The sequence below is a fragment of the Pseudochaenichthys georgianus genome, chromosome 18, assembly GCF_902827115.2.
Source record: "Pseudochaenichthys georgianus chromosome 18, fPseGeo1.2, whole genome shotgun sequence".
NCBI lineage: Eukaryota > Metazoa > Chordata > Actinopteri > Perciformes > Channichthyidae > Pseudochaenichthys > Pseudochaenichthys georgianus.
Window position 1 is genome coordinate 8,835,765 of NC_047520.1, and position 21,725 is coordinate 8,857,489.

At 41.2% G+C, this 21,725-nt stretch overlaps 1 protein-coding gene across 1 annotated transcript; it reads left to right on the forward strand.

Annotated features, from left to right (window-relative positions):
- The first annotated feature begins 710 nt into the window (after positions 1-710).
- acap1 (ArfGAP with coiled-coil, ankyrin repeat and PH domains 1) lies at positions 711-21,666 on the forward strand. Its single transcript, XM_034106594.2, is given in 24 exon segments — positions 711-1,245; positions 4,148-4,205; positions 8,109-8,228; positions 8,656-8,709; positions 8,884-8,942; positions 9,402-9,585; positions 10,412-10,456; positions 10,571-10,666; positions 13,172-13,246; positions 13,341-13,453; positions 13,611-13,662; positions 13,755-13,855; positions 14,081-14,192; positions 14,393-14,433; positions 14,435-14,602; positions 14,882-14,951; positions 15,067-15,161; positions 16,788-16,966; positions 17,230-17,280; positions 17,381-17,556; positions 17,753-17,862; positions 19,509-19,619; positions 19,709-19,770; positions 21,036-21,666. Coding segments are annotated over 24 exon segments (2,292 nt in total). The 5' UTR covers positions 711-1,192; the 3' UTR covers positions 21,143-21,666.
- The last annotated feature ends 59 nt before the right edge of the window (positions 21,667-21,725 follow it).

Below are 21,725 nucleotides of genomic sequence, written 5' to 3' on the forward strand. Positions count from 1 at the left end.
TTAATTAATTGTATAAATAATTTCATATTTTTAATTAGTATTTGGTTTACTTAGATTCTCATTGTTTTTAATGTATTATACCACATTTTGACTAATTTAAGCCTTACCTTTGACTTTTATGTATACAGTTATATTTATCTGCTTAGTATTGACATGATTATGTTAGTGTATCATATTTTTGATTCATTATTTCATCATTTTTATTAAGTAAGTTATAGTTTTCACTTATGCTTGTTTTCACCATAGTGTGGTTCTTTCATATGTTGCATTATTTATTTCCCTTATCGTCGCAGGATAAGCTTCCACTTTAGATAGATACATTTTCAGAAGGCTTTACTTCCTTTTTCACCTCTCAAAAAAAGAAACCAAGAAGGTTGCCAGACAAGAATACACACCCAGTCTCTGCATGTGTTTTACACTTCACTGAAGCTGAAAAACAGAATACACAGCAAAAGCAGAAACCAAATATAATCCACATGTGCCTACTGTAGAATGATATCATTATCAGAGAAAAGTACATAATTACACTCCATTTTTCAATATGATTCACCAAGTAGATTTAGACTCAAAGTTATATTAGAGACTTTTTAGTGTAACCTTTAATTTAGAGAATTTCCTACCACAATTTGCCATGAGTAAGAAACCCGGAAATAGTGTGTGTGAGAGGGGGTTGGACCTCGTGTATGTGTGTGTGTCAGGAGAGAGAGAGAGAGAAAGATAGAGAGAGTACTCCAGTCTCTGGAAGGAGAAACATCAACCGGTTTCCATCTGATTTAATCTTATTTATTTGGGAATACACATCGATCAATAAGGATACTTCCTTGCAGAGGGAACTTTGTGCAGCATCCTTTCTAGCGGAAACGAGGACTAACTTACTTTTTATTTCCAAGGATATAATTAATTATATGATCATCTGCGTTCATTCACAAGTGGTTTTGTGGCTCCTCGGATGCGCGAGGCACACGGTGTCCCTTCAGAAGAGAAAAAGCAAAAACAGGACGAGCTGCGGGAGGAATACAAATTATACTTTTGAAAGAAAACGCTCCGAGAGGGAGAAGAATGAGTAAAAAGTGCCGGTGAGGAGCCTTAAAAAAGCGAAGAGGATTCAGTGTGTTCTGTGCCAGGCTGCTGTCAACTTCCTGAGGCTTCAAAGACATACAGAAAAGTGTGATCTGCGACTATAAACGCAGGGATGACAGTCAAACTGGACTTTGAGGAGTGTTTGAAAGACTCCCCCCGCTTCAGGTAAGAGATTCACATGTGCTTTAGTGCTAAAAGTGAAGTAGCCAATCAAAATGAAGCAACAACACATCAGATAGTGTGTCAAATCACCTTCTGGAGTTTAAAATGATGCAAAAAAGAAGCGTACACCTCACTCTTCTGATACAAACTCAACATTGTATTCATTTTTTGGATGGTCTTTATGCAGAAGCCTCAAAATGACTTTGAATGCATTAAATGGTTACCTAAGAAGTCAACTTTGACAGTCAGCAGCCCCAACCCCTCATTATCCTGATTCAAAATCAACATACTTCCAATTATATTCCTTTTTCGGAAGGTTTTTCATGCAATAGCCTTGTTTAAATGGTGCGTAAGTATCCAAAAATTACTTTTAAGGCATTAAATGTTACCTTACAAGTCAATTGTGTTGGTCAGCAGCATCTTTGGGTCTAAGCTCAAGCCATGTTCTATCATAGCAAGTGTTAGGGGTCAATAAGGGGGAATGAGAAGCTAAATGCAGGCCTTCAGGGCTAAAAAAAACCCTGATCTGAGGTCTGCTCTGTGTTCAATTTTGACGTGTCATTGACACACCGGAAGCCTAAACCTGTTGTCACTCAACATCTCACTCATACAGATGCGTTTTAATTAGGTCTGCTCAATGAATCGTATTTTAATCGCAATTACGATTTTGGCTTGCAACGATTATGAAAACAACACAATCGAAATAAAACGATTATTATTATTATTTTTTTTTTATTATTGGTTTTTCAATTGAATTATACTTAAAGTTCAGGGTAATCAACTGTTAAAAACATACTGGTCAAATGTTTTTTTCCAATAAATGGATGTTTTCAAAGTAAATGGATCATCGTTTTTAATAATCGTGATATCAATTATTGACCCAAATAATCGATATAATGATTTTTGCCATAATCGAGCAGCCCTAGTTTTAATATCACTTGACTTGACTTACTTCAAGCCTTCACAATGTAATTAAAAGCCTCTAGTGTTCCTAAATGCTGTCAATATTGATCTGCTGCATGCCAGCTAGATTCTTCAATCAATCTTCTTTCAACACACAGCCAACATCTGGTGAAATCAAAAGGGAAGTGTCTAAATTGGTTTTGCAAGCGGCTCTAGAGAGAGTTTGTCAGATTTTGGGTGTGCCCTGATGGCTGTTGGCATCCTGCCTGAGTCACAGTAGCTGCTGTCTTCTCCTCCAGCTGATTTGGCATGTTCCCGTCCCAAAGCCTCGGCCTCTCTTTCTCTGTTGGCCTTATTCTGCGAATGTGTCTTGCACAGTGGTGGAAAGTTTGACTATTGCCAGCTGCATCAGTGAGGTCTCGAGTCAGGGCGAGAGCAGAAGAAGCAGCGAGGGGGAAAGGGAAGGAAAAAGTGATCTTGCATGCAAACACAGTCACTCCTACAGGTAAGCAGAGAATGTGACAGAAAAGATTTGCACTGACAGCTCAGGACTCAAATGGGCTACCTCCTGTTGCTAGGAAACAGCGAGGTGGGAGGGCAACAGGAAGTGAGGCAAGATGTGCCGAGGTGATCAACAGGGGAGACAGGAAGTGTGGGTAGAACCACGACGGAAACTTCGCTTTAGCGCTTTCTTCATTTGCTTTCTTGCTGTGACACTTGCTCAGAGCAATGTGAACAGAATGTGCCTCTTCAATGGAGAGATCTTACACCTTCCTCCTTCCCTCTCTCCTTAGCTGACTTGTCATTTGGTCGTATTTCAAGAGGACATGACCTCAGACGTTGAATCAAACATCCCCGCACTAACAAACACAGAAAACACAAACAGTTACTGTGTCTTCAGGCCCTCCTCTCTCCACTCCACTTTTTTTCTTCCTCTGTCTGTTTCTCTGTACTGTTGGTGGAAGGCGGCGGAAACCACATGTTTGAGCTGTTAGCAAGAGGAGAGACGAGAGGCAGATGACTGTTGCACCAAGAAACTTCAAACTAGCCCTGCACATGACTTCTGGGAAGCTTTTGTGCGAACTGTATAAATCCATTATTGAGCAAAAAACATGCTGGATATTTGTCTCTAAAGTCTAAATACTTGCAAGAGGCCTGAGTCTCCACTTAAGCCTTGTTCAAATCCACAGACATTTTTATTTTTGAAGTGCTGCCCGAGACCTCAGGTTTCCATAAATACCAATAATGTTCCGATGACGTGAGTATAAAAAGATGCACAGGCATTTTCCATCTCATGAGACATTGCAGTTTGGGAAGCTCTAGCTTCCTTGAGGGCATAACACAACTCATTATTCAGGGTTCAATGGGTTTATTACTTGAAGCTTTGAGGGATATGAGAGTCAAATAATTTATCATTTTGAAGAAATACATTATATATGAGAAGATGGAAATGTACAATTTAAAATTGAGGTACAGGCATTATAAACCATAAAAAACAATGATGCGATAATTTATTGAATTCATGACATTTGAATTATTTTCACGTTTATCATTTTCATAAAGCCCCATTCTTTTATACTTTTAGACTACAATCATTATTATCTTCATCATTGGTTCATCTGTTGAGTATATATATTTGTTGGAGTTGTAACGAGGTTATCCTTAGAGAATGTGTGATAAACATTTTTTAAAGTAATAGATTTTTGAACACACTGTTTGTGAAGTATCATGATATGTCTAATAATTTAGCGTACAATTAAATAAAGTTACTGGTTAAAATGAACGTACACTAATCAATTAATAGATCATTATAATTGTTTTAAATTCATATCTGTCAATGTCTGATCAATTAATTGGCTGATCATTTTAGTATTAGTTTCACCTTGCACTCGACTTTAGTTCTTGTAAAATTGCAAAATGTTTGGCATTGATCTCTCTCTAATGTTTCGCGACCTTTGACCTCAAGACTTGACGTGTAACTTTTTGTATTTGTCTGTTTCAGAGCTGAAATTGAAATGGTCCAAACCGATGTGAGTGAACTCGAGACACGGTTAGAAAAGGTGAGATACATAGACCTACACACCCCATTATAATATCGTACTGAGTCACTGTCTGAAAAGGTTTCCAGTACTTCACAGACGGTTATCAGTTACATGCAGTTATCAGTTACATGCTGCTCGTGTGTCGAGGTAGTGAAGTGAGAGGTGGGCGGCGGTTGTTGAGGTATTTTTCACCTGACAGTGAGCAGGAAGTAGCTGCAGGAGACGCTTCCCCATCATTGTCCCAAAACAGTGAGCGCTACTGTTTGTTCTGCTTCTATGTGATAACATATTCCTCATTATGTGTTTGTGTGAAAACATGATACCGTTTCAGATCTATTCTTCTGAAGAATGGGTCACATGTTGCGTTTCTGTTCCTTTCTCAAAAGAAAAAGAAAGCATGGGATGTAAAGCCTTAAATGTCCCTTTTTGTTCGATAAACTATCCCTAGTGCAAAGTGTTATGCAAGGGAATGATTTATGTTAGCACGGAGATGCAGTGGTTAAAAAACTGGACAAACTGGGTTCAAATCCTTCAGGCAGCCTTTATCTGTACAAGTGTCCTTGAGCAGAAATAACAGAGTCCTTCCCATATCCAGTGTGGTTGCTCTGTTGCTGAACTCTGACCTTACTGACAAAGAAAGAAAGAGATATCTTTAATTCATTCAATTCAAATTGAAAAGAAAGTATAAGTTGTTATTTTTATTTTTTTCTATGCTTCTACCATGCTACATGTTATCATGCCGTTATGCCGATTGCAGACATGGAAGAGAAACAGACCGTAAGATAAATGCCAGAAATGAGTTCGAGGTGTGAATGACACTTCAGAGAGAAGTTACCAAAATCTTATTTAGACCATGGTGGAGTAAGAGGTCAGTAAAGATATTACCGAGAAGTAAATCTCCTTCAAAAGTACCATGTTGATGTTGTAGTCAAAGTAGAGATGGATTAAAAACTTCTATAGGGTTGTTTAATCTATCCCATATTCAACAAACTGAACACATGTTCTGTATGCTACATTTTAATGTGCAAAGTAACTGTAGAAGAATAAAGTAGCATCAAATGGAAATATTCATGTGAAGTAGGCTACATGTCAAAATGTCTTCAGTGGAAACAGGTTGACACACTGTGGCTTATCGGATATAAGCAGTGGGTAAATGTTGGATAAGCTTAAATAAACATTAGTATATTAAAAGCTCATTCATATTCACACCCTGTGCTGGGATTAACAAGGTCATCAAACTCAATGTAGAAATACAAAGTAGAAGGGAGATTACGTTGCTAATAGGCACAGCTAAGCTAACTGAAGAGGAGAGAGGTGTCAAATAAAAGGAGCATTCAACTGTAATGTAACTTTTGCTGAAGATTGTACTCTGTTGCCACAAATGGCATTTACAAGATAACAGTTAATGCTAAAATGTAGCGTAACGCAGCACAAGAAGAAATGAATCCGCAGTGTCATTTGGAAATGTCAGGTTAACAGCAGCATCTGTCTGAAACTTGCTAACATTAGCATATTCTAGCTTTCTGTCACGCTAGAGCCGGAAGCTTCAAAAACCATCATGTTCTGAATTGAGTATGGTATTTTTTTTTTTACTTCCTTTTATTACACATTTTAATTTACAACATAAATAATTAGTTGTTTCCTCTGATAACATTTACATAATCGTTCCTAAAGTGCAGTCTGTGTCACGTTACCACAGTTCTGAGAAGAGGTCTAATCAACACAATAAGTGGAAACACCTGTTTGGGTGACATGGCTCTTAAAGGGATAGTGGAAATTGAACCACAAATAGTTTCGTTTTAACTTATATACAAGCATAATTACGTACCAAAACAATCACACCTGATTAAAAAAATATAATAATTGCCTTACGCATGTTAGAAGCACTTTATTGCAGCTTCCCCGAACTTTTTTAGAAACGAAATGATGAGTCAGCCAAACCGGAAGTGAGGAAAACTCAGGAAGACGAAACAATAACATGCAGAATGAACGTGGAAGGGCAAATATACCAGACAAAGAAGAAGGATTGTACGAGGTATCCAGTGATGATAGCGAGTCAGAAACATCCTCTCGGCTTTCCTGCGAAAATGTAGTTTTAGGAACTGAATCTGAATCCGGTTCAGTAAGCGACGATGGTGAGAATATTGAGCCAGACGATGGACCATTACGTCCTTATTTGTTCGAGCCCGAGGTGATGGAGTTAGTTCACGGCATGGGCAATGGCGAGGATGACCAGGACCAGGCGCCAGATGATGCACCCCTACGCACAAATAATCTTGACTGGTAGGTCCCTAAGCATAGCTCACGCTAGGCGCTATATTATATATTGCAAAAGTTGGCATGCATGCACTGTAGGCCTATGGCTATGCGCGAGGATGACTGCATGTAGGGTACATTTCATAACATACCAGGGTCAGGTTCACATAAATTATCTATTATATATGGGCTTAACATTTTGGTGTCTATTTAACCTTTTAAACCTTTTCTTCTGCTTTAAATTCAGTTTCACATATTTGGCTTGGTTTTTATATATAGGCAAGGCAAGGCAAGGTTTACCTTCAGTTTGTTTTTGACTTTATATTCCACAGTGTTACTGTTTTTGTACACTATTCAAACTCAGCTACAACAAGCTAGCTAAAGAGCCGGCAAATTCACTTAGAAATTGGTAAATACCGTAACAGAGTTCAAAGATAAGTGAATATTGGACTTTCCGGTTTTATCAGTCTTATTAGGTGGCCAGACACATGAATTCAATTAATGCTAATGTTTCTTTTTGTGTGTTGGCTATGTAAACAGGCCACTCTTAGGCGGTGCTTACACGAGAACGAAACGGGTTGTATCTGATACTTTTCTCTCGCGTATAGCCCGTTCGTTACACAAGGCCGTAAAAGAACCGCGGAAACGGACCCCGCAAACGATAACGGGTCCCAAGGTGGATAGATCTGCAAACTGAACGCTCCGGGGGGCCAACCGGCTCAGTGTGTACGCCCTATACGTTCATTTCCTGATAACGATGAAGCCATAGCCCCACCTCTGCTGCTCACTGCTGGAGCACTAGCACTAGCTACTGACAGTAGCTACTGTCAGTAGCTAGTGCTACTGCTAGTGCTACTGCTACTGACCATGCTACAGATGTTAGTGCAAAATCTACAGCTCCTCTACCACAACCATCAGCAACAAGTAAACATGGAGAATTACATGAACTACATGTTGCTAAATCTACCGCGGGGCATACACAGAAGGGCAACCATGGCAACCATGCTCGGGGGTCTTCTTCGCTGCTTTTGGTGTATTTTGTAGCAGAAGTACAGCGCCACTTACAGGCCCGGCATATGTACTACAGCGTTTCCAATGGTCTCGTGTGAACGGACACGTTAAATGAGCCGAATGCGTGTGAACGGAAGACTTTTTTGATAACGAATTTGGTCCGTTTGCGCTCCCGTGTAAATGGGGTCTTAGCTTCAACGTTAGCCAAAACAACCCTACAATGAAATGATGTGTCAGTCAGTATCATGTTAACAGCTTGTTTGACTTCAACTAAGTACAGCTCTATTCTCTATTCTCTATTCTAATGTTGTCTTTTAACCTGGATGTAACATCAATTCAAATATTTCTCTCACATATAAATGAGAAAGCAGCATTCAAACCAAAAATCCTTTACATTCAAGCTGTAATGCAGTTCAATGAACTCCAGACAGCATTTAAGCTAGGGGTAATATTCATGCACTGTAATTACACTCTGCAACAATAACACTCTAACTCTGGCTGTTGTTTCTTTGCTTTAATGTGTGGACCCCTGGAATAACCCATAATGTTTCATTATTCCTACTGATTATGACCAACCATTAGTCACCCCGATTGGTTCTAGTTTGCTTATTCAGGATGAAATTGACTGTGGTGTTGCATGTTTGTGTCATCCAGCTTGTGAAACAATGCCATGCCATGCTGGAGGCCGGCAGAGTCTACTGCCAGACCAGCAAGAGCTTCGTCAACGGCCTGCGGGAGCTGGGACACCAATGCTCCGGGGAAAAGACCATGGAGGTGAAAAAACCCACACATGTCACGTCACATTTACTTGAAAAAGCGTTAGTTTAATTATAATCAGAATTCCTTTATTAGTCCCACAGACATTTACAGTGTTACAGCAACAGTGGCATAGAAGGAAAAAAATGCAAGCAATACTAAAGAGAAGAAAATCACACATTAGTAACTATTGACTATTGCAGTACTGATTATACTATTATACGTTTTAATACAATCTGGGATATACTACTTTGTTTAATTTCTTTAACAGATTTTCTCTATACAGTAGGTAACGTTGTTGGCACAACATGGGTTTGAATGAGGCTGGATAGACTAAATTGGAACCGTAATCACAATCTGCACCATCCTACTTAACAGAGATATAATGAAATGACGATGCTGTAAAACATTGAAGAGAGTTTAATCTACGATGTCTGTCCCACAGGAGTGTTTGGACAAATTTTCCAAAAAGCTGTCTATCATCTTGGTCGCCCAGGAGGTGAGTCTGTCTGTGTCTTTCTGTCGGAGTCTCTCAGCCTTTGACACCACCATCTCCATTTCTTATCCGCAGCAGTTTGTGGTCAAACAAGGCTTCAGCTCACCGTTGAACACATTTACCAGTTATCTGTGCTCACTGCGATACATGTGTCTCTGTCTCCTTTCCCCTTATTAGGAAGTGATTGAAACCACACAGAAGACGGTCAAGACGAAGCTGCAGAACTTTGTGAAAGAGTGAGACCTTTTTGTTCTTCATCTAGATGTCTGCTAACCATTAGCACACACATTGAATACAATTTGGGGATTATGATGCTTTCATCAGACTTCTTCTTGTGCTTTGTCTTGCGCTTATTACTGGTAATGATATGGTAGAATAGATGAGAGAATCGATGTCTCATAGCCAGTGATGTGCTTTGATCCTTTGGGCTCACATCTTTCATATAACCATTTAACATCCCCCAAAAAAGTGAATTGGGCATTTGGAGATCATCGACCCTATCCACTCCATTATTTGGATCCACTCTGAACATTCAATGGGTTCTTTGTTGGGCCATTAACATCCTTTTACCAAGTTTAAATAAAATCGACCACTGGTTTTTACACAACAAAGAAATAAAGAAACCGAATACATAACCTCCTTGGCTATTATAATAAGGATTGCATTTTTCTCTTTCCTTCCATCCTTCCTCCCAGGGATGTCCGTCGGTTTAAGGATGTACGCAAGGAGTTTGAGCGCGGCAGTGAATGTCTGGAGGGGGCGCTGGTGAGGAACGCTCAGGCCCTTCGAGGGAAACCTCATGAAGTGGAGGAGGCCAGCAACGCTCTGCTGAACGCACGCAGGACCTTCAGGTCGGAGGCCCTGGATTACGTCCTGGAGGTGAGAAAGATTACTGGATGAAGTAAAAATAGAAAAATACTTCTTTACTTTGTTGGGCTACTGGAAAAAAAGAGATTCACTTTAGACGATTTGTGGACTAAGTACAAAAAGCAAAAGTAATACTACCACAGACTTTTCTATTATTAATATGAATCTTGAAAGTAGCCTAGGTTATCCAAAGAAAAGTGGTAGAATACTCAACCAGACTCTTCATGTTACCAGGACTGGCACTTTATTAAGCTCTATTATATATATTTGGCATTACACCTGATATTATCCTTTGCATATCTTTTATTTTTGGCTTGTATATATATTTTTCAATATTTTCTTTTTATGAATTCTGTATATTTTTTTTACTTTTCTGTCCTTAGCTACTGCTTTCTCTGTTGTTGACATCAGTGTACGCAGGTGTCCTTTGTACTAAGTACAGCCTGCATGCAAATCAAATGTCCTACTGAAATAATAGTTACACAGATGAAATCAGTACTACAAATATCCGTGTACATTTGCTGGCATAAAAACAATATGATATATAGCGGGAATTTTAACATGATAAGAAAACAATTAATTAAACGGTCAACCAAAACTGGTTGAAGGAGAAACCCAGCCTCATAACCAGGCATTCAGGTACCAAAACCAGCCTGGATAAGACACACAACAGCGGGCTAATTATAGCTGTGCTTTGCTGTTTTGAATGATAACAGGTTTGCCTCGGGGCTTCTCTCCAGACTTGTGGCTACGGCTCCCAGAAGTTTAACTGGCTGTTGAGTTTTTCTGTTTTTGGACGGATGAACACGGTCTCAAACCACTGCTTCTTTTGTTTCAGATTAACGTCATTGAGGCCAAGAAGAAGACAGACATCCTGATGGCAGTGAGTTCACGTTGATCTAAATGCAGTTCATTTTGTTGCTTGCATAAATACATGGTCTGTAAATGTTTTAAATGTATGTGAATTTTTTGTGAATACTGTCATGCTTTCTGTCAGATGTTGTCACTGATGGAGGCCCAGGCTCAGCTCTTCCAACACGGCCACCAGTCTCTCTCAGAAATGGACGAGTATAGACTAAAACTCAATGAAGAGGTAATTGCTTCTTAAAACCAGATTGTTTTCATTTCCTCTGTTTCCGTTGTATCTTTAGGCAATCGTGTTATCTGCCAATATCGCATTTTCTAAATAAATAACAGCTGGGCAGGAAATGGAAACAAAGTGCTTCCTAAGAGTCTAAGAAAAGGAAAATATTGAGCATGCGGTTATGGAGGGGTCAGTGTATCGCCTGCGGGTGTGTGCAGCAGGGCTTTCGCCTATAGATGATTAGCTTAGCGTAGCAGTGGAGGGAACTGCCTACCTTGGCCTACCTTTTTAAAGTTTAAGATATACCTATTAGTAATAATTCAATTTTCAAGCTTATTGTTCAACTGTGGACGTAGCTGTTGGACCCTGCTTCAAGTCGTTATGCTAAGCTAGGCTAAGTGAATCCTAGCTCTAATGATATACTCAATGCACCTACACATGTGTGATGGAGGGCATGACTAACTCATCATTTAACCTAGTCTTGATTCTGTTGCACATGACATTTTAGATTTTAAAATGTAAATGTATTTTAGCCTTTTTCCAACAATTCTTCTTATTTAAAAATAAATGCGATTTTTAAGTGGAAGGAAAATAATGAAATATTTGAATTTCCCACAACATTTTTCTTGGGTTTTAAACATTGCCTTTTTTATATTGAAAAAAATATAAACAAATGAAACAGAGTTTGCCTTTTAAGGAGAAGATCACCACATGCTGACAAGACAAGACAACAAGACAGCTTTCAAGTCAAAAGTCAAAGTCAGCTTTATTGTAAAAATGTGTTATACATACAGGAATCTTGAAATACCGTTTCTCGCAGTCTCACAGTGGGACATATATATACATAAGACAAGATACAAAAATGGCCTAGATAAACGGGGTATAAAACTAAGTAATAGTAGTAATAAGTACTAGTTAATAATATTAAAAAAAAAACACAATCCACAAGTTCTTTAGTGCAAAAGAGAAAATGATGTTCAAAGTAAAGTTTCAGTGCAGTAGCAGCGGAGATGGGTAGAAAAGTGACTGGTGCTGGATGAGGTGTGTGTGTGTGTGTGTGTGTGTGTGTGTGTGTGTGTGTGTGTGTGTGTGTGTGTGTGTGTGTGTGTGTGTGTGTGTGTGTGTGTGTGTGTGTGTGTGTGTGTGTGTGTGTGTGTGTGTGTGTGTGTGTGTGTGTGTGTGTGTGTGTGTGTGTGTGTGTGTGTGTGTGTGTGTGTGTGTGTGTGTGTGTGTGTGTGTGTGTGTGTGTGTGTGTGTGTGTGTGTGTGTGTGTGTGTGTGTGTGTGTGTGTGTGTGTGTGTGTGTGTGTGTGTGTGTGTGTGTGGTTAAAGTCCAGGTCCATTTGGGGCAGGGGGAAAGGTGGAGAGGTCAGGGGAGAGATGTCAGAGGGGGGAGAGGGAGAGGAGGGAGGGAGGGGAGAGAGTTCAGCATCCTTCAAACATTCAAACATGTTATTGGTCAAAATAAACCTGAACATATGTGTGCATAATGACCAACATGGTATCTAGAATCTTAAGTTTGGATGAAAGTTGCATCAGAAGAGTTCTTGGTGTCTCTCTAAGGGGCGGGGCCTAGTTACAAGCTGACATCACATTTCTACTGTGACCGGAAAAAGTGAGCAACAACAGGAAATATTTCACATCGCTGTGTGTGTGTGTGTGGTGTGTGTGTGTGTGTGTGTGTTTAAATTCCTGCTGTTTGAAACCGTTTTGCAGCCTTGAACATCAGCAGGATTATTGTGTTTTAGCGTGTTTTAAAACAGGAAATGATTTGTCAGCGTTACTGGCAGATCAAACCGCACAAATGCTCTTCCTGTTTCATCAGGAAACGATAGTAGCGAGAATTATCAGATGAGAGAGGGACATTAGGGATAACACCCTGAACAGATTCCACAAGTGTTATCCTTCAGTTTGACGCAGGATGTAGGAAGAGGTACAACACTTCCTACTTCCTGTTTCTGTGAGCAAAGACTTCAGGAGTGATAACCTATTCTGAACTTGCATTTCTGACTTCATGTCATGTCAGAGAGGAGAGGAAAGAGGGGAAAGTTGTCCTTTAGTACAGTGAATAAATGGGATGAATACAATAAAGGAGAAACATGTGTCCGTACATCAGAGTCCATGCAATTATGCCTGCGCATGTTTTCAGAACACTTGTTGGCTAATATTTTGTAATACATGTCTTTTTTTGTTGTAATTTTCATATTTTATGGGTTGTTTTTTTCCTTACCGAATGTATTTAAATGCAAATGGTTCCTATATACATCATATTCAGTTAAAGATGTGTTGTTGATTTGTAGAATAGCTAAATGTTGGACTTGGTTTTAAGCCCTAATGTTGATTATTCGCTTGCTGATCAAAGTACCTACTCGCTGCCTGTTTCACTTTGAACACACTACAAATAAATTATACATATTCAAGCTTTTCAAAACTCTTGATGCTGCATTATTAGAAGTGGATTCATTATATAGATCAATATCTGTGTCTGACCTCTGTGTCGGTTTCTGTTTGTCAGCACACTCAGTTTGTCCTCAACTCAGCCCGGGAGAAGAGGGACATGGAGCAAAGACACGCAGCAATCAAGAAGAAGGTAACACAACACTTGTACAGGTATACTTGTCTTTGTAATCCTAATGTTCAAACCACTACAAATGTATTGACTTGTTTTGTTTGAATATTTCCAGGATGTGTCCTATGATGACTCCATCATGGATTTTAAACCTGACGCACCAAATGGGATCGCCATGGAGGGATACCTCTATAAAAGAGCCAGCAACGCCTTCAAGACCTGGAGCAGGTACGAGTTCTCCCTCAACATCTCCTTCACTGAACATCTGCTTTGCTTTTCTCCTTCCTTGAGTCTCACAAAGAGTACTCAAATGTCAACTGTGTTTCTTAAGTGTTCTTTCTGAGGGCTTAATCCTTGACCTTTCTGTTTTCTCTCTCCACTCCAGGCGTTGGTTTTCTATTCAGAAAAATCAGCTGGTGTATCAGAAGAAATTCAAGGTATATCTCAGTGTCTCTATTTTTAAAGTTGTCAAACATAGAACAAAATGCTCGTAATAACATGCTGCGTATTATTACCCGCTGTCTCTCAGGAACAACCTACGGTTGTGGTGGAGGACTTGCGTCTCTGCACGGTCAAGCCTAGTGCAGACAACGAGAGGCGGTTTCTGTTTGAAGTGGTCTCCCCATCAAAGTGAGTGGGTGTGTGTGTGTGTGGGCGAGCGTGCTTGTGCAACCATGCATACGTGTATTTAAGGGAGGGCGATGAATGTTCATCAGTGTTAAGTGCTTGGATTACAGCGTCAAGCAGAAGAATTTGTACACTTGTATTTCTCATTTTGTGTGTGTGTGTGTGTGTGTGTGTGTGTGTGTGTGTGTGTGTGTGTGTGTGTGTGTGTGTGTGTGTGTGTGTGTGTAGGAGTTGTATGTTGCAGGCAGACTCAGAAAGGCAGCAGCAGGCGTGGATCAGTGCCGTTCAAAACAGCATCGCATCGGCCTTTCAGGAGCACAGAGAGGACACACATAGCCCAGTGAGAACACACACACACACACACACACACACACACACACACACACACACACACACACACCAATAATACACACACATCATCTTCTACATCTACATTTTCAGTGGGAGTTTATTCTGCAAATACGGAGGAAGCTGCGTGCATTTGTCCGTCTCCTCAGTCCTCTTTGTGTGTGTCTTTCTTTGTGTGTGTGTGTTTACCAGAGACAGCGCTGCAACTCAGTGTCAGCCAGCAGCTTGATAGGAGGGGGGGGGCGGCGGGGGGGAACAGGAGAGTAAGGTCTGCACGGCGCTGGAGGAGGTCCAAGCGATCGTGGGGAACAAGCAGTGCTGCGACTGCGGAGAGCCCGGTCCTGATTGGGCCTCCATCAACCTGGGCATCACGCTCTGTATCGTCTGCTCAGGAATACACAGGTACACACACACACACACACACACACACACACACACACACACACACACACACACCACACACACACACACACACACACACACACACACACACACACACACACACACACACACACACACACACACACACACACACACACACACACACACACACACACACACACACACACACACACACACACACACACACACACACACACACACACACACACACACTCACACACACACCTATACACACACTTGGCTTGAAACATCATCTGAAATGCTTTGCTCCTCCAACAGGAGCCTGGGAGTCCATTTTTCCAAAGTGCGCTCCCTCACACTGGACTCCTGGGAGCCGGAGCTTATTAAGGTCATTATCGCATTTCCTGCGTTAACAAGAAGTGCCACTGTGTATATGATTATGCAACGACTTGTGTAATTGCTTACTGTAACTAAACTCTCCTAATTTCTTTCCTTTCTTTTAGCTGATGTGTGAATTAGGAAACTTGGTAATCAACAGGATCTACGAGGCCCGCATCGATGAGATCACCATCAAGAAGCCCCACCCCACCAGTCCCAGGTACAAACTAACAGACATTACGGTGACGTTTGAATGATTTCACATTATGTAATGCAGCTTAATCCTTATAGAAAGTACTACCCAGTCTGTGAAAACTGTTGTGTAATGTTTATTTGGCTCCGGAGGACAATGACCCCCGTGATGTCATCGGGGGTCTCTTGGGATTGGACTTTAAATGCCATGTTTTCAGCAGAAAGTCTACTTTAGAAACTAGTAATGAAATAGGATGTCAGTACACATAGTGATCACATTGCAAAACATGTTAAGGGGTAAGAAATGAGGCCACACCACAATAAAGTAGGGCTGCTCAATTATGGCAAAAATCATAATCTCGACTATTTGGGTCAATAATTGTAAATGCGATTATTCATTGACTTTGAAAACATCCATTTATTGGAGAAAAAACATTTGAACAGTATGTTTTTAACAGTTGATTACCCTGAACTTTAAGTTTAATTCAACTGAAAAACCAAAAAAAAAAAAAGTATTTAAAAAAAAAAAGTAATAATAATAATAAAAAAATAATCGTTTTATTTCGAATACGTTGTTTTCGTAATCGATGCAAGGCATAATCGTAATCGCGATTAAATTGAGCAGCCCTACAATAAAGCCATACTAGTTACGTACATATTTATAGAAGTTTACACATTTTGTTTGTATTTAACATATTAATGTAATCATGTATACATGTGTTTATTTAGCAACTGATTTGGGCAATTTGTTTTATTTGCCTGAGCTTTGGATCAAAGGACTGTTGGTATAGTTGCAAAATCACTCATCAGAGAAACACACTCTTCATCTCCTCCTGCTGTCACTTTCATGGCATTACACTAAGGTTGAATTCTGCCTATTTGAACATTGATTAAAGAATCCCTTGTTTCACCTCCTGTGTGTGTGTGTGTGTGTGTGTGTGTGTGTGTGTGTGTGTGTGTGTGTGTGTGTGTGTGTGTGTGTGTGTGTGTGTGTGTGTGTGTGTGTGTGCGCGCGTGTGTGAATTAGCTCTGAAAGACTGATGTGTGTAGAGAGAATCAGTTTCTCGTGGCTGAGCTCTAAAAATGTACCGACTGCAAAGGTCCCTGTGGGAGACGGGTGATTATATCAGCAGCCTGCAACTCTTTCAGCCTTATTTATTTACTTCCTCTTCCCCTCTCTGTTTTGTCGCAGCAGACAGGAAGTGCCACAGGTACATGACACACTTCATTAACGTTGTGACTAAAATGTCCTGCGCACACTTGCTGTGAGGCTGCAAGCTTTCTGCAGTCTTGTTTTGTCTGGGCTTATGTTCTTTATTTGAATTTCCTCTGGACTATTTTTTATTCTGTAGATTGATTTAATAGCTCTTATACTGTAGACAGCTTGTGCCGTAATTAAATGAGTCCTATATAGAGCTCTTTATAACTGAATGTATGGCTTAATTAAAAGACACTTAACGCCTCAGGGACTTGTGTGAAGCATTCTTGTCTCACAGCTGCGCAAGCAAGCTGCGGAGTCCCGCTGAGAACAAGTCGAACCAGAAACACACTGACAAACACTACCCAGCATGACGGCTTCTTTTGTTTGTTTTGTGTGAGAGAAATATTCATTCTCATCATCCTTTTATTTCTAATCTTCCAATTTGTCGCTTAGAGGAGACAAGGAGTCATGGATCCGGTCAAAGTACGTTGATAAGAAGTTCATCCAAAAGCTGCCCGAGACCGGCAGGCCGGCCCTGCAGAGGAGGAACCGAGCGCTCACTCAGGAGAGGAACACACAGCGGCCGCCGCTCAAACCCAAGCCGAACCGAGCCACGCTGCCTCGTCTCCCAGGTAAACACAGTCAGGACTGACGGGTGGAAACCAGCGGGCTTTAGGGGGTCCAACAACCCAGCTGGCTGCTTGTTGTCCAGCGCATCTCTCTTTAAACTCCTGCTGATGTCAACCAAACACAAACACACAATCCCCAACGGTGGTGAACCAGCAGAAGTTGTTAATCCTAAAGGCTGCTGTATTTTGTGTGTGTGTGTGTGTGTGTTTTGTTGCAGTCAGTGGGTTAAACCAATAATCCTGCCTCTATCTCTGCCTTTCCTCAGGACTGAGCCCCAGCCCCACTGACCTTGTCCAGAAGAATAATACACACAAAGGTGAGATAAAACACGAACGCACACAGGAAGAGGAAGTAACGGTGTCAAAGCCTAACTTTCGCTCTGATAAAACTAAAAGTTGAACCTTTGCTCATTTCAGAAGTGGAGGAGGAAGAGGAGGACCTGAGCGGGCTGCACCCCGGGGCGCTGCTGTATCGATCAGCAGCCCTGCAGAACTTCCCTGTCATGGCCGACGCTCTGGCCCACGGAGCCAACGTCAACTGGGTCAACGTGACCGAGGAGTCCAGCACGCCTCTGATCCAGGCCGTCTCTGCGGTGAGGAGGGCATGACATTCAGCTTTAGCATATCATGTTACGTTTCTTTAGCTGCACTCGGCTACCCGGCTTCCCATGCATCATTTTGCAGCCTTTAGGGCACATTCACCGCTAATCCGTAGAACGAGGTGATAGTTCAGAGACCATGATGTAAGTTGTGTGTTGGTTAAAAATACAATTTCGGTGTTCTTACCAGAATGCCCTGGCAGCCGGCGAGTTCCTGCTGCAGAACGGAGCGAACGTCAACCAGGCAGACAGCAACGGGAGAGGACCGCTGCACCACGCCACCATCCTGGGTCACACTGGGTAGGACACACACACACACACACACACACACACACACACACACACACACACACACACACACACACACACACACACACACACACACACACACACACACACACACACACACACACACACACACACACACACACACACACACACACACACACACAACACACACACACACACACACACACACACACACACATGCTGTATCACACTCACTTTTATAAAAGATCACCAACACAGGGACAAAGAAAAGGTGACACAGTGAAAAAAGCTGAATTCGTTAGTCAAGGATCCATCATAAGTACAACTTAAAGGGGACCTATCATGCAAAATAAACTTTTGTACGTCTTTTATACATGAATATGTGTCCCCGGTGTGTCAGGGAACTCACCAAGTGTCAGAAAACACAACCCTCTCTCTTTTCCTCCATACCCACATCTCTAAAAACGGATCTGATACAGACTGATCCAGATTTGAAATGGTTCTGACGTCAGAAACGGGGTGCTCCGCCTATATGGGCAACTCTCCACCTATCAGGGGAATGAGAGGTTGCGTGGCATGCATGGTAACAGCATGGCATGGTAACATGACGCTCGTGGTCAGCTGCAGCTCATTTGCCACAGAATCAGCTCTTGCAAAAACAGGGCTGGAAAAGAGCGAAATGAGGCATGGCTAAAATGCATGACCTTCACAGACATGTTTTATATAGGTATGGCCCTACAATATATTATTCCAATATATATAATAGGTCCACTTTAAAGATATTTTAAAAACGCCATCAGGGTGACAACACTGACTGATCTCGTACGCAAAAATAAAGATAAGTATGCAGACAAAACCTCAAAGATTAGAAAAATACCTATTCTTGCAAATAATTTATGTTTTCGCCCCTTGATTCTGGTCCAGTACAAAATGTAATGGGTTCCTCCCTTGGCCACTTAATACATACTTGTACATTCCACCAAGTTTAAGGAAAAACTTGCTAGTGCTTTTCATGTAATTCGGCCTACAAACAGAGAGAAAACCCTAAACCTTATCCTCAGATAAATAGACACGAACACAGGTCAGAGCCTTATGCAGAAGTGCAAGTGTAGAAAAACTGGTTACGTATACATACTTCTACACACACTCAAAGAAAACGTGTTTAGCAGTCCAGGAACGCCCAGGTCTGGAAACAAAGCTAAGTAGATTCACCCTGTTTGCCCATATAACATGCCTGTGTTGTAAAGTGTTAAATCCAAGCACAAAGAACGAAATAAATACTTAAAGCATTACATAATTTTGTGCAGTTGATGTATTCATAGTGATGTCAAATATTTCATTCCAAGGCAGATAACATGAAGCCCATTTTTTCTGGAGCCTACTGATTATCAGGAAGTCTGCCAACATTTTTTGCAGACTTTAATTTAACAATTCCATTTTTAATGTACGTTGAAAATCAGCGTTGTGAAAGTTTAGGGTCCTAAGTACCTTTTCGGCTCCACAAACTACAAAGCCAGAGGAACTTCAACTCAGGAAAAGAACCTTCAAACTGATTCTTGAAATGTCCTGGCTACAGAATGGAGGATTTCGTCGGTCAGATCATTGTTCTTAGACTTGGGCGTCAATGCTAGTCACACACACTCTCACACACTTTCTGCCTCTCTTTTCTTTCCCAGGTTGGTTTGTCTCTTCTTGAAGCGAGGAGCAGACTACAACGCCAGAGACAAGACACAGAAAGACCCCATATCCATCGCCGTGGACACCGCCAACGCTGACATCGTCACTCTGTGAGTGTCTGAGTCAACAACAAAACGACAAGTGACGATACAAGCTGTATAACAACATCAGCTTTTCTAACTGCTCTGCTCCCTTGCAGGCTGCGGATCGCCAAAATGAACAAGGAGATGCGGGAGATGGACGGAGCGTTTGGCCAATCAGGTCACTCGGGGGGGCATGGGTCTGGGGGTTCAATTGGAGGGACAGGAGGTGGGCGGGCTCACACCAGAAAGGGCCTACAGGCGATAAAGAACCATATAAGTGGCTGGGCTCTGGGGGGGCATAATGATTAGAGGGGGTACCAAGAGACAGGCAGTGAGACTGATCAGCTGTTTCTGATTGTAAGCTAAACGTTATTAAGCATCACAATCACTGGTTTTGCAGTGTCATGTGGTTTAAGACATATCATTGAAGGACACTTGCATCAGATACAAATGTAATTGCCTTCATTTAGAAAGCATAACATCAGGTTCTTGTAAACCACGAGAACCAGAGCACAGGGTACGACAGCGTAAAGGAAGCAATAACAGATTTAATATATCCAATATATATATATATTGTATATTAAATACAGGAGAATGTCTGGTGAAACAGAAAGGGAGAGTGATGGGAGTCCACATCGCACTTTTAATTACAAACGCACAACACCCTGCACTTTGAAAACCCTGTATAGACCTCTGTCAGGCCTATTTGATCTGATACTGTATATTTTAGATATATTTTAAATACAATATACACAGTGTTCTGTTTTCATTGTGTATATTTAAATTGGGCTCTTCAGTCCAGTTGTGTAAGCTACATTTATTTTTGGGTTTCTGAAGGACGGTTTTATCCTGCTATTCTGTGAATGGCGACGCAGTGTGTTATGAATAAGAGTCGCAGCTCCGACCGCAAGCTTAAGGTTAACAGCGGGTTTGTTTGCATTTTGTCATGTGGCTCCTTCTCAAGCTGCAAAGTCCATTCTTTCATGTCCTTTAAGTGGCTTTTTGTTTCTCGTGTAAGCTGTAATCAATCCACTCGTGAAGGAATGGAAATGTGATGCTTTTTTTTTTTTTTCGTGTGCTTGAAAACACTGCTGGTCAGTATTTTACGTGCTTTATCAATGTGTGTCTTTGTTGTGTGCACTCTTCTGCCCGCTGAGATGCCCAGCTGCTCTCAACTGCTTGTGCAGTGTGCCACCTACTGCAAACTAAGAGGTAAAGTGCATGTGTGTTTACTTGTTCAGATGCATGCTTTTGCTTTGGGGCTACAACCCTTAATGTGTTCAGGGAATAGTTGGCGGGCCTGTAAGACTGAATTTCTCTCCTGGAGAGTTATCCAGAATAAAATATATGGTTTAAACAAGAGAGAGGCATTCATTTAACTGCTTACAATACTTTTAAATGTCAAGCTTTAAGGCTAATGTCTTCTTCTTTTTTCTGTTCCAGGTGATGAAACCTACCAGGATATATTCAGGGACTTTTCTCACATGGCCTCGAACAACCCAGAGAAGCTCAAACGCCGCAGTGCCGATCCCAAATCGTACCCTGCCTGAACCACATTTCACACGATCGTGCTTTCCATCACACAGAAAACATGTATCATAGTAACTCGCCGGCATGCAGACACACATTTATCCTGGCCGCCCGCCACATGTTTAGTCATAGCTCAGCTGGTGTTGACTTCAGAGGGGATGAACGCTCCGAACAGGGAATTCTTTGTGTGACACGTCAGAGCAGAACAATGTGGGAACACTGGAGCAGCTTAATGAGAGCAGCATGAGGTGTCTTTATGTGAAGCAGAGGGAAACGCCATCACTCTGCCAAGGTTTCTTAATTAAATCTTTTATTTTCTTTAACTAAAAGGGCTTTTTTTTATGATCCTCTGCCATTTGTATACAGTTGTTACGTGAAAAAGTGAAAGTGAAAATGTGTTGCAAATTGTACAATTTTCATGTCAACTGTCGTCCAGGGACTTGTAATGTATACAGCTTTTTACATTTGGGATACTTTTTGGCACCTTTGCTTGAGGTACTTGAGTATTTGTACAATGATCAAATAAACTGCAATACAAACATTACATTTAAGTGTGTGGAGGTTTATCTGTTACAGTAGTATTGTGTGCTGTCATGAGTACGT